At 37.4% G+C, this 15,799-nt stretch overlaps 1 protein-coding gene across 1 annotated transcript; it reads right to left on the bottom strand.

The window, feature by feature from the left end:
* Positions 1–407: 407 nt before the first annotated feature.
* Positions 408–10,823, bottom strand: FBXO43 (F-box protein 43). The gene is given in 5 exon segments (XM_063079263.1): positions 408–656; positions 762–965; positions 5,060–5,162; positions 7,079–8,561; positions 10,685–10,823. Coding segments are annotated over 5 exon segments (2,178 nt in total).
* Positions 10,824–15,799: the final 4,976 nt, after the last annotated feature.

Here is a 15,799-nt window from a genome sequence, read left to right as displayed (position 1 = left end):
TTTCCAAATCTATAAGGCCATCTGTCTCAAGATCAAAAATCTTAATATTATTTGGAAAACTATTTTTAAAAAATGATTGAAGAACATTTCAACGCATAGTGATGAAATGCACACATTTAAAACGTTACATGAAACAGTAAAATACATATATACGAGAACACTGAATATTCTTTATTAAAAACACCAATTTATTAAAATGGATTAAAATGACAGTAAAATAAAATTTTTCAAAACTCACCTCTTTAAAGAAAACATGCAATGACATAGATTATAATATTTACAAAATAGGAAATAAATCACCATCTGTCATTAATGGGATGATATGCATGCATTCAAAATATTCATAATTTTAAGTCAGACAAATAAAACATTACATAGGGGAAGTGCTCCTTTTATATTTAGTCTCTTTAAAGGCGTTTTAAATTCCGCTTACTCTGGGCACTTCCTGGGAGAGTATCTTTTCTATTTCTTGGCTTTGCTGCTCCTTTACTACATTCTTCAGACCCATGATAAGCACACAAACATAACACACAAAAGTCAAAACCACAGGTTGTGCGGCTACACAGTCCCCTTTTCTTATATGGCTGGTACTTAGCAGGGGATTGGCACCTTGGGCAAGGTTTTAATGCTTCATCAGTAAAAAGTGTTTTGGCAACCTGCAGTGAAAGCACACAGACTAAATGTTCTGGTTTCATATACAGGACAACTTTATTTCAAACTCTGTAAATATTTATTTCTAATAATTTATAGTAAATACTCACCTTAAAATATTCTTCCTGTTTACTACTTAAGTGAGTAACAGAAGAGCTTGCTGTAGGTGTCAAAACTTCTCCCCAAGGAGATAATGTTGAAACTTGCTCTTTCTGAGTACTAGGTAGCCTAGCCTGTGCTTGCACAGATCTTAAAGCTGAGCGGTTTGAAAGATGGAGTCGGGTGGCAGCATCCTCTACATTTAACACAGCCCCCTGCGGTAAAAAACAAGAGGAGTCAATACCATAATATCAAAAAAACTTGTGCATAGCTTTCTGATGCATATGGATTTCAATGTTTGGAAGTGGTTTTATATCACCAGAATTTTCTACTTAAACCATTCCTTTTTAAAAAAAAAAAAAAAATCTTTTCTCACCTAACATTTAAAAGTGAAAGAAGTATAAAAAGGAAAAATTAAAACAATAAATTCTAGCTTTAAGTTTGCATGAAGTTATTTTTCTGTTTATGTTAAGCCTCGGTTTGGCAAACTTTTCCTGAAAAGGGTATACGTTGATAGTACATATTTTGCGGGCCACAGAGTTGCAGCTACTCAACTCTGTGGTTATAGAGAAAGCAGCTGTGGATAATACAGAAATGAAAGAACAGGGCTGTGTTCCAATAAAATGAACCTTCAATACACAGGTGACGGACAGGATTTGGCCTGCAGACCATAGTTTGCAACCCCTGTTTTAAGGTCTAAAAAAAGGTGAATCTTTTAAAAGTTTGATATGGATATCATAGAATTCTTTAAAGTTTTCTTACCTTAGCCACATGTCAGAAAAACAATGAGCCCCATTAAACCATGACACTCAATTTCTTTGGCTGATTTTTGCACATACCTGGTGCTGATTCATTTTTACAGTTAAGTTTTCGACGGCTTTGATATTTTAAGGAGAAAAAATCTCTCTCATTTGAACTCAATTCCCATATTACTCAAATATTCAGTCAAGAAATATGTTAATTAGAATATCAAAACATCACATTAAATATATATATATAATTTTTATTTGTCAAGTCTACCTCAATAAACCTGGAAAAAATTTTTAAAAGTTATTAAAAGGAAATATTTTTAATGAGTAATCCTTATAGCCTTCTATTTTGTTAAGGTTGGTAATGGAGAAAAAAAGTAAGTTATTTTAAAAAAACAAATTGACATTCTTAACCAATTATCAAAATAAAATGTAGTATAGGTGAATTTCCTTACATATTCAACTATAATTGTGTTTCCCATCCTTTAATAGTCTCACTTTGCCACATTGGCCCCTAACTGTGGGGAAAGCTAAAACATGAGAAAACATAGCAGGATAAATATAGGAAGTGAGGTTAACTGGTCATAAAAAATTATGTGATTAATAGTTTAAAAATATATGCATAAGTGTAATGAATAAATATTGGTCTTTGGAAATTAGAATAAATATAGCTGGACATGTTGAACTTATTCAAGGACTCAATAGATTTATATTAGATTTATATAAATGATTTGCAGCCTAGGCCACAAACACATGACCCAAGAGCACACTAAAAGGAGAACTTCCACTGGACTTTGATGGTTGTTAAACACAATGACTGTGCATGCACCACAAAAACAAATAAAGATATGTTGTTGAAACAAATTTCAGCCACAGAAGAAACGTTGATTCATTTACCAAACATTTATAGAGTACCTAATAGGTGCCAATTGAATAAAAGTCTAATCCCTGTCTTCATGGAGCTTAAAATGTGTGCTGCTATTTCTGAACAGTAAGAGGCAGAGCAGTCATCAAAAGCACATGTCAATGAGTGCCAATATTTTTCAAAACATGGTTATCATCACATTACCAGAAAATATTTAAATGTGAGAGTGGAGTCATCTCATGGTTGCTCATTTCTATAAATATAAGAGAACAGTGAGGAATAAATCAAGAAATTCAATGGAAAAGGTGCAGTATTCCAATTCTGATGCTCATTCTCACTGTCCCAAAGCTAACAGACAAAATTGAGATCCTATTACTCATACCTGATCTGTGCCTTCTAATTGTTACAAATAAGGAGGTTTCAGTGACACTATACAAGTGTGAGGAAAACCATCAAACCACTTTAGTTTTATAATTTTTCTGTTTTGATTAACGATACATTAGGATGTTCAGGTAGAAAGCAACCAGTTCATATCAGAACAGGAGCACATAGGGCCACAGGAAAGATGTCTCTGAGTAAAAAGAAAGACCAGGTAGGATACCTGATTCGTTTGAACTTACACAGAGTAGACTTTCAGTTCTGGTTGATAATGGGAGATGAATCAGAGATCTGTATAGAGAAACACTAAGCAAAAAAAAAAAAAAAGAAAAGAAAAGAAAGAAAAACTGGGCAATTATTAACTCTGGTAAAAAAAAAAGTTGTAAAGGAAAGAACATGTTACAGCTGTGAAAAAGTCATAATAATCCCAACACAGTCTTAATAATGTCAACACTTAATTCCAATTCATTCCCAAATGGTGGTATGATTATAGTCATAAGATAGGAGAAAGGAACAAAGGAATTCAGAGAGAGAGAAGGTAGGTAGGTAGTGGTAAGAGGTTAGAGAACTAACCTAATCCTCCATAGAAAAAAAATAAATAGCAGTAAAAGTATGTTATCTAGAAATATGAAGGTAAGTACTAGAAGAAACAACTAGAGTTGAAAGTGATTGCCTTGATGGGGCAAGAACTGAGAATAGTTAGGGGACAGGGCAGGAGAATGGTGTGTTTTGCTGTAAGCCTCATAATTCGATTTGACTTTTAAACCATGTACTTATATTAATTTGAAAAAAAAGTTTTAAAAAGCAAACCAAAATAAGAAAGAAAACTCAAGTAAGGGAAAAAGTATAATAGTTTAAGAAACCAAGTTTTTTTTTAAAAAAGTGATGGCTAGGATATGAAGATGTAATATTTTATCCAGAGGCATCTGAGGAGTTGCAAACACAACCAAGGTTGTTCCTTAGAGGAGTTAAGGAGTATATGAAGCTAAAAGTTTAAATAGGTGCTTGCTTAAAAAATGTTTTTCAAGTCTGTTCCTAGCATGTAGGGAAGCACTCTAAAAAGGAATGTTAAGAAAGTAATTAATATATTCACTATTATAAGCTCCCGGAGCCAGCAGCTGCAGAAGTAGACAGGAGCTGTGAATAAGTAGTAAGGCAACATCATAGGTGAGAAGGTAAAGCTTTTCTTCAATGTAAAAGGGAAAGTTAAATTTTTAGTTAACAGCAGTCCCTAATATGTCATTGTACTGAGAAACCCACCAATCTGTATCTCGGTGTTCATATTTGTTTATGCCATGCTTCATCTCATTATTATATTTAGTCAAATTAGAAATTTACTTATGTAATTAAATACTTTTTACTACAACAAGAATAAGGTAGTGGACTCTCAGAGGTTGTTTTTGATGCTTAAGAAAGTTGAATCTACTATCAAATATGGGTGCCAGAGTCATCAGAATTCTGTTATACAGAGTAGTGTCCCTGGGATAAATTCATTAGCTTCTATAGGACTTTTCTTGTAACTTCAAAGAATGGACCTCAAATCCTCAAGGGAGTACAAGTTTATGATGCTTCACAAGTACTAATCTGCCATGTTAACTCACCTCCAGGCTTGCATATACGCTATTCCCTCTGCTGAAACACCGTTCCTTGTCTTCTTCACCTGGCTAACTGCTGCCTCATTGTTCAGGCCTCAGCCAAGATGCACTTCTCTTGATTCCCAATTATCAGTCAAATACTTCATTCACTCATTCCTTCTTTCATTCATTCTTTTTTTAGCAGCTAGCTGGTATGGGGATATGAATGCTTGACCATGGTGTCAAATACACTTTAAAATGTCCAACAGATCTCTGGGCTTCTCCTAACACATCTGTATTGTTGTCACTTGTTTACTTCTATCATCCCTAGGGTATGACCTCTAAGAGTACAGGGATCATGTCAAAAATGTTCACTATTGTAATCTGAGAAACTGGCACAGTTACTAGTATGTAATATCTACTCAAAAGACTGAATTTAAAAATGCTGTAAGGGTATCTAATTATGAGTAGGATCCAGCATATCATTGGTATTCAAGTGATGCTAACAGCACATACACCTGAACAGCAACGAAACCCAACAAGATATTCTTTATGCTAGGTAATCTATTCCACTTATATACTGAGTGGAAATGGAGCTAGGGAAAAGTAAAGAGTTTATGAGTGAATGTTTCCTAAATGGAGAAGGTTTAAAGACAGTATGAAAACCAAATGAGGTTGTCTAGCAATATGGGATTATTAGACATTTATACAAATCTATTTGAGAAAAGTATTATATACATTACCTCAGAATCTGTTTTCAGTTGTGTGATATAAAATTTCCTCCTGCGATTTGCTTTTCTATCTTGAACAACAATTTCACGCCAATTTCTGCTTACTTTCCAAACACTACAACAAAAAGATCAGTACTTACATAGTATATATCCCACAAGATTAACATTTTTTGTGTTTGGTAACTAATGAGAAAAATTTGTTTTAAATATTTTGAACCGGAAATTTAACCTTAAAATTTACACTAAAAACATTACTTGGTCAACACTGTTGCTTTATATTGATTCACCATATGAAAGAATTCCTATTATTAAGTATATACCAGCCTTATACTGAAAGATTACTATTTTATATATGGACATATAAAGCCAATACGAGGCCACTAAGAGACTGACTAAAAGGATTTAAGCTCAAATATGACACTAAGATTAAAAAACAGGATATGCAGCAAATTATCATCATCTGTAGCATGAGGTTTATCAATTTCTCCTATATTTGTGTTTAACAAATCTCCGTCATTTTGATTAAATAAACATAAGAACAATTAATCCCTCATTAGAAGTACTAAATGCCAAATAAATACTACCATGAGTAGCACCACAAAGTTCCTATTTTATTATCCAAAGTTTATGAGAATGAAGCAGCTAAAGAAAAAAACACAATTTTTGTTCAGTGATTGTTTATCAAAAACTTCAACTATGTTAATTATTAAAGAAAATGCAATCCTTCAACTGTCAATCTGGTCTCTTTTATTACTCTAATTAACAAATCACTCCAAGGGAATAAGGTCAAGAGAAAACTGCAAAAAAAGAAGTCACTTGTTACAGAAGACCCCAGGTAATGCCTGAGTGACTGTTGACAGTTCACTCAACTTCTCTGGGACTTAGTCTCCTCATCTACAGAAGACATGATTGGACTAATGTCTCAGAGACTTTCAGTTATGAAATTCTATAATTTTCTATAATAGCCTACGATTAACATATGAGGGAAAGATGAAGAAGGGCTTTAATAGAAGTAGTGTCCATAAAAATAGCAAGGATCTATGAACCACTCTTGACATATACCTATCAAAAAAGAGGTTCACCAACTTCCTGCATGTTCTCCCCCAACCATCATCTTGCAGGAGTCCTGTTCCACACCAGTTCCCTACTTCCTGGCCATGGCATTCCCAAGGGCCTTGTCTTCTGATAGTCCTGCAACTCCCCCAAATTGCCAGCCTTAACAGTTTCATTTCAGTCTTTGTAACCCTAGCTCTCACCCTCACTACTCTTAAATGTCTTAGTTTCTCTTTATTATGTAGCAGCATTCAAGCTACTGGAATATCTGTGAACACAAATTCTTCAGTTTCTAATTTCTCAAAGTTCCCCAAAGTAATTAACTTCTATTGCTGTTTTAGCAATGAAAATGGAATAATCATATTACCTTCGTCTATGGAAAGACCAAACCCTAAAACGAAAGCTACCATTGTTCTTGGATTCTAGAACTTCAATTAAATAATTAAATGTATCCTTTGTACATTGTCATTTCTCAGTCACCACAATGCTTTACATTATTTCTGATCAAGTATCATAACTTTAAAAAAATTTGCAATCTGACAATAGAATACTATTAAATAAATCATTAAACTTCCATGGAATAAAGCTTGCCGTATTGATAATTTACTATTTCTTTTCTTTCTTTCTTTTTTTTTTTTTTTGGTGGCTCCAGTAGAGATATCAAACCCTGGACCCTGGTGTTATTGGACATCTTGAAAATTTAAAACTCAACTTGTAGGAACTCTCTTCCCAAATGGCAGTGAATTCTATCCAGAAAAAGACAGTATTGTTGTTCCTAAAGAAGGCTTTTAAATATAAGGTACTAGGAAGATCTATTGGGAAGTTCACTTAAACTATCTTTGATATAGCGTAAGACAACCAAAAATAGAGATAATAAAACAAACAAAAAAGACAACCACTCAAAATAGGGAAACTTTCCAAATAAAAAAAAAATGATAAAAGTAAATTTTATTTCATTAAACAACTTTTATTTCTTACCTGCATAGGCTCTCTGCAGTCAAGGAATCTAAAACCATAGCAAGAATATGCTTTAAATTTCTATATTTTAATTCTGTTAAGATGTCCAATTTTTCTATACCCATTTTCTTGCCAATCAGTCCTGCAAGTACACACCGCAGTACAGCTATTTTCCCCTCATCCCTTTCTTCTAAGAATTCATGTGTACTGTTTTGCTGGAATCTTTTCCTTTTGCTTTTCATAAAGAGCTCGTGCACTAATTGCAAGGCTGGGGTCTTTGATAAATTCTTAGAGCTTAAAATAAAATCCCCACTCTTATCAATGTTCATCTGACTCTCTGAGATGTCTGAAGCAGCTGCTGGTCTTGTTCCAGAGTTGGAGTGAATTATCTTTTCATCTTCCGTCTCTGACTGTGAGCCTTGCTCCCGAAGCGTGGACAGTCTTCTTGACCTTCCGAGGCGCCTTGACTTTCTTATGGTGTCCCCCACTTTGAGAGTTCCCTTACGTTTCTGAAGTAGTTCTTGAAAAGATCCTTCCTGGTCAGAGAGGGAATCTTCTGATTTATCCCAGCTAAGTGAGTTAAAACCACTGTCTTCAGGTGTTGAAATATTGTCTCTCACTTCAGTGGAGGGAGAAAGTGTTTGACTTGCATTAAATTTAATGTTTGCTACAAGATTACTTATTGGAGTCACAAATATGTCCTCATCTGTCCCACAAGTTGTTCCACTAACAGAGGAGCCCAGAAGTTCAGGATATGTATTCTCATCATTAACACTTAAACTGCTATCACTAAAGTCATGTGTGATAGAGTCTTTAAAATTATCACCCTGAATTGGAGATATACATTCAACTTCAAATAGGCTACAGTCATCTTTGGAATCATCAATTGTAGAAACCTTTTGTTGAGAAAAACTTAGTCTCAATTTTTGACTGCTGGAAGTCACATCTTCTGTTTTTAAAGTGCTAGTAACTAAAGAGCTAAAATTATTCTGCCTTGGAAAACCTGAAGCACCGCTTGGAATATTTTTTCCTAAATTGAGAACTTGGCTTACAGTACTTTCTAGAGAACTATTTTGTGACTCACAGTCCCCCTTCAGAAGAGAGAAAGATACATTCAACCTTCTGCGTGGTAAGCATTTTATTCCACTGACTTTAGGAGTTTCACAAAGTTCTGGGGTTTTATCCTCTTCCTTCCTAGGAGAGACAAATTTCTTTTTTTGAGTGGAAGACTCTAAAGGATGTGTTAAGCCCAGGCTTGAGGTTTCAGGGCGCTCATAAATTAATGTTGGGCCTTTTTCTTTCTTTCTAAAAAATTCGTCATTTGTATTATCAAAGCTGCAAGATTTTAACAACTCGTTACAGCCACTATCTTGAAATAAAGATGTGAAACAGAAATCTCTGAGGCCGGAGTACTTGAAGTTGACAGAAGGAGAGTCCACCTCATTTCCTGCTCCAGTGCTAGCTTGACTTGCGTGCCTTTGTGACATCTTCAAAATCTCTGTTTCTACAAAGTGAAAACACATTTATTCTTCCTCTGAAATGAGTAGCCAGACAGCTTACACCAAAATACATTATTTGTTATGAATACAGATAATAATGAAAAATTGTATGGTGATAAAAAAATGTTGCTTTAAAAAATAGATCTACTCCACAATATACTGATGTGCATTTTACTTTAAACAACTTATTGACATCATAAAACCAGAACTGTCAGGTTGTAAATATTCACAGATAACTAACCATAGTCTAAATAGCATGCACAAAATTTTCTTTGACTATCCTTAAAAAGATACGGCAGCATCATTTTTAGATGATTTTATTACCTTATGGTTTTAACAGCACTACAGTACATAATTTTAGTTTTAATATTCTAGCTTATTTGTGCTGGCCTATATTAATCAATTGGATATTTCCATTCGAAGTTGTGAGACATAAAGAAAGCTACTTAAAAAACACAATCTATGACTTTTGAACATGTCTTTGGCAAGCGTGTCACCCAACCAGTGCTGCCACTAGATCTAGCTGCAGTTAGGGTGATCAACTCCAGGATAATGTGGTTCATACATGCCCTGTCCCTATGACCATTCACAAGGTCCGAATTCTTGGACTTAACACCTTCACAAAGACTCTTTGGCTCACTGAAAAATTACTAAAACATTCTTCTTGAGCTAACCAAAATGAACCACTGCACCACAGATACAGGGACATTTTACATTTGGCATGTTGTACCCATTCATGTGTCGGTTTCTAAATATTTTGAGACATAAAGTCCAGTTGCAGGCTACTATTTCTGGGAGAACTACCCTTTATAATATTCTTGAAGTTGCAAATAAAGAATTCAAATCAAGTAAAGAATAGCTACTCAGTAATTAGATGAGTAGAAATGTCACTAGGAAAGATTTCAATTCTTAACCTTTTCAACAGTATCATCTCATCCTTTTTAGAAACTTAAATTAAATCTTAACTCGGAGAAAGCTAAGAAAGTTATTATAGTTTTTGATATGTCTCCAGATTATTCAAAGGACACTAAGAAAATTGTCATTCCTTCAAAATTTTCTCTAGGTCAAATGCATGATTTTTCTCTATCAAAATATCCTCAGAAGACATATTTTAGTTGTCTGTAATAGGATAGTAATTTATTTATGCCTACGATCAACTGAATATATGTGTGAATAGGCTTTGTTACAAAAGCAAATTGCTACCCTAAACACAAAACAAAATTACTTCTTTATGGTATAATGATCATTAGAAGATCATTTTTACTGAGGAAAGTGTTTTTTAACCTTTTATACCTACATTCCTTTGTGATAAATCTCACACATGTCCCCTGATCTACGTTCATTCGGATCACTGCTAACGTCTGCACACGCTTTCCAGCCAAGATGACCTTCAAACTTTGCTTTCTATAATTTGTATATTTTTAAACAGTTTGTGTTTTCTGAATATTAAATTAATAAAAGGGAATGTGTTTTAAAATTATACCTCCTCCCATGAATTGTTTTCTCCTTCTCTGAGAATCATTCCATTAAGTGACAGTTTTCACTCAATTTGGTAAAATTAGGGTAAGGAGACTTTTTAAAAAGTTAAACAAATATAACTATTCTGTAACTTCACCACTAGGTGTCTCACCGTGCTAAAATTTGGGAAACCAAGAGGTAAATTGTTAGAAACAAAGTGCAGATACCCCTCCCTCTAAAAACCATACGCTACTTGTCATATACATACAAAAACACTTCTAACTTTTTTTCTGTGCATCTACACAGTTGAAGCTGCCTCCAATGTGCTTTCTCTGCTGTCATCATTTTCATCTTTCCACTACCACAGGACATTGGTCTCATACTTGGTTCTTCAAAACTTAATTTTAGAATTATTTTAAACTATTCATATAATATCATGGATTGCCCGCTGACTTATTTTCCTGACTCAACAGTTCACTGATGAATCAAACAAGTCTCTTTGAAGTTCATTTTTTTAAAACCACGCTTCTAATAAAGGGTAGAGAAAACATCTCTGAAGTGCTCTTAAGAAAGAAAGAAAAAAAAAGCACCGATCAAATCAGAGAATGAAATACTTATTTAACTATATTAAAACCAAATTTCCTTCATTTGTTAAAGTGGAAAATCTTACCATCAGTAAATCGAGCTCTTAGATGTCAAATTATGTAGACTTCCAAACAAGAAAATCTCTCATCTTTGCCTTTAAAATTCAGGCCAAAATAATGCCACTTAAAGAGAAAAACTTTAGTGCGAACAATTAATTGAAACATGCAGCAGCGCAATGAATGCTAAAAGTTGAAGGGTACATACATATATGCTGCAGGGATTATTTCTAACTCCTACAAAGGCCTAAATCATTTTGAATTTCCTTCAGCCTTCAGACAACAGTCATCTTAATATCCTTGTTTTCTCCAACGAGTCTTGGGGAAATGAGTAAACTTCCCAAATTCGGGTTTCTGAGAAGGCGGTGTGAGCGGCAGCGCTGTCATTTGCTCCCTCGAGGTGCCAACAGCGGCTGGGTGGGTAACGGTCTCACCAGAGCGTCAATTATCCGCTCGTCCCTCCCGCGACCTTCCCGAGGCCGGGCTGGCCCGGAAAGCCAGGGCTTCCAGAGGACGGGTGGGAGTCACCTGAGGGGCAGGGCGCGGAGGGCGCGGAGGAGTGGGCGGCCCCGAGCGCCTCCCTGGCCCCGGCGCCTGGAAGACACTGTGGGGCGCGGGGCCGCGCCGCCCAGAGGCTCGCTGGCGGGCACTCACCTGGGACCCCGCTCCCGCCCACCTGGAGGCCGAGGGCGCGGCCGCACCGACGGGGCGGGAGGGAGCCAGGCAGACGCAGCTGGGTGCGCCGGGGAGGAGCCTCGGCCTCGCCCCCAGAGATGCCGGGCTATGGCAACCCCCACGCCAGCTTCGCGTGGGGCCACCGCCTTTCCCTCCTTCGGTTTGAACTGCCCGCCCTGAGCAACCGCTCCGCGCCGCCCCGCCCCGCCCCGCCCCGCCCCGCGCCGCCTCTTCCTCCGCCCCGCGGCGCCCCTGCCGGCCGCCCGGCCACCGCAGCCCCGGCCCGCCCGCGCGCTGGGCGCGCTCTCCTTCTCCAGCCCTTCCAGCCCTCCAGGGCACCGCCAGTCTTCCTGGTCTGGTTTGAGAGGCTCTTCCTCTCCCTATTCTCGGTTTGGGAAGCGTTATTTAGAAAGGCTAAGGTCTCCTACAGTGGGATACCATTAGGAATAATGCTGGAGACTATTCACTTGAAAATGCTTTCCCCCGAGCTGCCAAGTGTAAACGCACGTTGCAGAGGGTATGACCCCTTTTAGGTTAGAAGTATAGATATACCGTACACAGGAAAAGGTCTGAAAGGTATGAATAACTTGGTTACAGTATCTTTGGACAGGACTATGCTTGTTTTAAAATCGTGTCTTTTTGTTTATCTGTCGTTTCTTCTCATGTTTCTACAATGAGTGTATATATGGAGATTTTTGTAATAAGAAAAAGCTATTAAGAGACAGAGTGAAATGTGTTCATTGTTTACAAACATTCCTTTTTAGGTATCACAAACACCCAAGTACTTTCAAAAACATTATACATATATATATACGTTTGGCGGCTGGCTGGTGTGGGGATCCGAACCCGTGACGTTGGTATTATAAGACTGCGCTCTAACCAACCCCAAACACTTTTTGTTGTTTTTTGTTTTTATTATTTTTTGCTTTTTTTCTTCCTTTTTTCTTTTTATTTTTTTCTCTTTACAAAACATTTTTTAAACCCCAGTTTTCATCCAATAAATATTTACTGGGCACCTATTACATGACAGGCACAGTTCTACCACTTTTGGCAGTTTCTCCCTAGCCTCCGTTTTCTGACTTCTTTTCTTTGGCCCACTGCCTAAATGAGATATGTTATTTGAGCCCTCACCACCCACCTCTTTTTTTGGGCAGTTGGCCAGTACCGGGATGGAACCCTTGACCTTGGTGTTACAACACTGCACTTTAACCAATTGAGCAACCGACGGGCCTAATTTCAGCACTTTTCTTAGTTTATCATTCCGTGCTTACCTAATTCTCATTCAGAACTTCCACCATCACTTTCAAGCTAGTAATAGCGGCTATCACCAACCTCCTCTGACTGTACGTTTCTCTATCTGGATGCCCCTTAGTCATCCTAAATGTAATATATCCAAAGTCAAACTCACTAACAATTATTAAAGTTCCAACTTTGTGGCCATTACTGGGCTGGGTACTGGGAATACAAAGATAAGGCATAGTTACTGCCATTAAGGGGCTCATTGTTACAGTGCAAATGCTATAATAAAGCAATACTAGTAGCAGGAAAGAGGGACTGAATAACCCTACTGAAGAAGAGGGTGCAGCACTAACTTCATAAAGACCATGACAGACAGTGGCAATTCAAAAAGCAGACAATGGGGAATTCCAAATTCAAAATGAAATGTGCAACAGGAAAACTGAAACAGTTGGGCATATTAGAGAAACTGAAAATAATTTGTTATAGCTGGAAACTAAGATATGTTGGAGGAAAGGGCAAGAGAAAATTACTGAGGAGGGGAAGAAGCCAAGACCACTCTGGTGGCAAAATGGAGGCCAGGATGAGGACGGCTGCAAGGAGACTGGTGAGAAGACAATGGGAGTGGAGAAGAACCTGCACTTGATGAATTCAATTAGCAGGATCAACTGCATGGGGTGAGGGGCCAGGGAGCAACGGAGCAGGAGAAAATAAGATAAATTTAGTGTGGGGTTTTTAAGTTCACAGTACCTGTAGGACTGACAGCAAGGAATTGGTTAATTACACATTCTTCAAGACAGCACCTCTCTGAAGCGTCCCCCACACTCCTAGGTAGAGTGAGCAGTACCCTCTCTAGCTCTGCAAACAAATCTCTATCACAGCCATTCGCCCTTCCCCACTCAGCATTTGCAATCTTCGTCTTCTGCTGAATTTTCTCAGTGTAATTTGCCACCTTCAAAACTACTTTCATCGATGTTTTTGTTTAATACATTTCCCCATCCCACCCCAATGTAAACAGAACAGGAAATTATACCTATGGTTAAATAGAACCCACATAACCCCAAACACCATTTAAATATTGCTCTTTTCTCTCCAGTTAATTTTTCTTGAGGTATTTTATTACAATTAAGGAGTAAAAGTGCATTTCATAACTCTTTCATCCCGTACAAGGAAGAATAATTTCACACCTCCCCGCCTAAAAAACGACAAAAAGACACCTAGTTACATTTAGGTCGCCCTGGGTTTTATTTATATACTCCAAATTTAAACCATTGAGGTATATTTTAATATCCTTTACACACAACAGTCTTTTGCCTTTTTGCTGCCTTTTTTTGGATTGGATGTTATTCTATCAATGACTTCAGAATTCTAAAACCCACTTGCTTTCCACAAGATCTAATGCTTCTTTTGGGGACCATCTAATAAAACATAATGAAGATTTTTCCAATTACTATGACATTCAAGTATGTAGATATACTTAAATGAATATGGTCAAGGAAAAAGGAAAGACAGAGATTCAGGAAAGTAGCCCTTGCATCTCCACAACCATATTATAAGGAGTTAAAAGCACTAGCGTCCTGGACGGCAAAATGCCTGGCTACCTTTATCAGGAGAGAGCAATGCAGTGATGTCTGGCATGTAGTAAGTGCTCAAGAAGAAGCTAATGTTATCACCGATGGTAGGATAGTTCCCACTGAGCATGCTCTATTGTGATTCTAAAACTACTGATTCCTTCTGATAGGAAAGATTGTGTCAAATTGGGAACTAGCATCATCATGAATCTATTTTTGAAATTCTGATTTCCTCGCTACGACTTGTCATTACCCTGTCCTTCTGTAGGGTTCTGAGGTCTATTTGCATTCCACATATGTTGATTCATTCTGATCTCCACAGATTGTGCAGCGCCAGAATCGTCTTGATAACTGGAGAGTTAGAATCCGAGACAATTTGCAAATATAAGTTTCATTTTCAGATCACTCCATCATCTTTCTCTTAAATAACTGTGGTTTTATCTAATATTTCTTGTAGGGAAGCTTATTTTGACTCCTGTATTGGATTACCTCTGACTGAGAGGACAGGAACTTTGCAACAAGGCTGATGGTCAAAAAATGTATGCTGTTAGCCTATTTGTGGAGGAAGAAGCAGAAAACTGCCGTATTTCCCTGGAAATTTTTTAACTGGCATCTAGGAAGACTGAAAAGATCAAATTAAATTTCTCAAGCTAGTCTGTGGAGATGCAACCACAGTTTGAACTCCTGGAAGTGTAAGGTGAAGCTCAGTTCTCAAGTAGCTAGATGAAGGAACGGAAAGGAGTATAATAATAAGATACCAAATGCCTGTTTAATAAGATACCAAAGACAGAGAGTGTCAGCAGAAAATCTGCTTCTCCAATTAACTTTATAATAGTTATTGACAATGATCAAGTTTTTTTTTGAATTCTAATAACTTCATTTTCCCCGCCCTACTTTTAATATAAGTAAAATATCTGCTGTGAAAAAAGTAGACGAATGTAAATGTTCTGAACCCAGCTGATATTTATCTCACTGACATTTTGATCTTTGAAAGAACGCACCTCCACTGAGCAAGTGGTTTTGTTCTTCTGTGGAGGAAAACATGAGACGCAGGGAGGGTCAGTGGACAGCTAAAACTACCAAAATGCCTTGGCTGTAAAAGGGAGTTGTTGATGTAGTTGTCCTCACACTAGCCTTTGCTTTAAAACGAGGAAAATGTATGGGGAAAAGGATGACAGGAGGCTAGGAGAGAAAGGGCTGGAAAGCAAAAACGAAATCATGCGAAGGATAGGAGGCAGCTGCCATACTGCCCCAGCACAGGTATCAAAACAACTTGAAAAAACATGATCTGGAAAGCGTTCTACGTGAAAATCATTGGTAGAGTCAATTCTTCTATGTCCGTCAGAGTAAGAGCTTAAGAGCTAGCCTAAGATTCCACGAGCACCTGTCATCTCGGTTTCTCTTCTAATTCTCTGTCCTTCCAGAAGAGTTACTTTCCACCAACTTCATTAGTCACAAACACACACCTCCTTCGACTTGCAGAACTTTTAAAGTGCTTTGCTTTCCTAAAAAATGAAAATAGCTGGAAGCTAAACAGGAATTTACGACCACAGAGTCTTAATATACAAAAGCCCCCGCTTTATAACTTAAGCGCAATCCGGGTTCCCGGGCCACTGCCGGGGCGGAAGAGGCGGAGACTCCACCGTGCGTCATACGCCAGCG

This window comes from Cynocephalus volans, chromosome 15, assembly GCF_027409185.1.
Source record: "Cynocephalus volans isolate mCynVol1 chromosome 15, mCynVol1.pri, whole genome shotgun sequence".
NCBI lineage: Eukaryota > Metazoa > Chordata > Mammalia > Dermoptera > Cynocephalidae > Cynocephalus > Cynocephalus volans.
The sequence above is the reverse complement of the archived record's forward strand: the minus strand, read 5'-3'. Positions and strand labels throughout refer to the sequence as shown.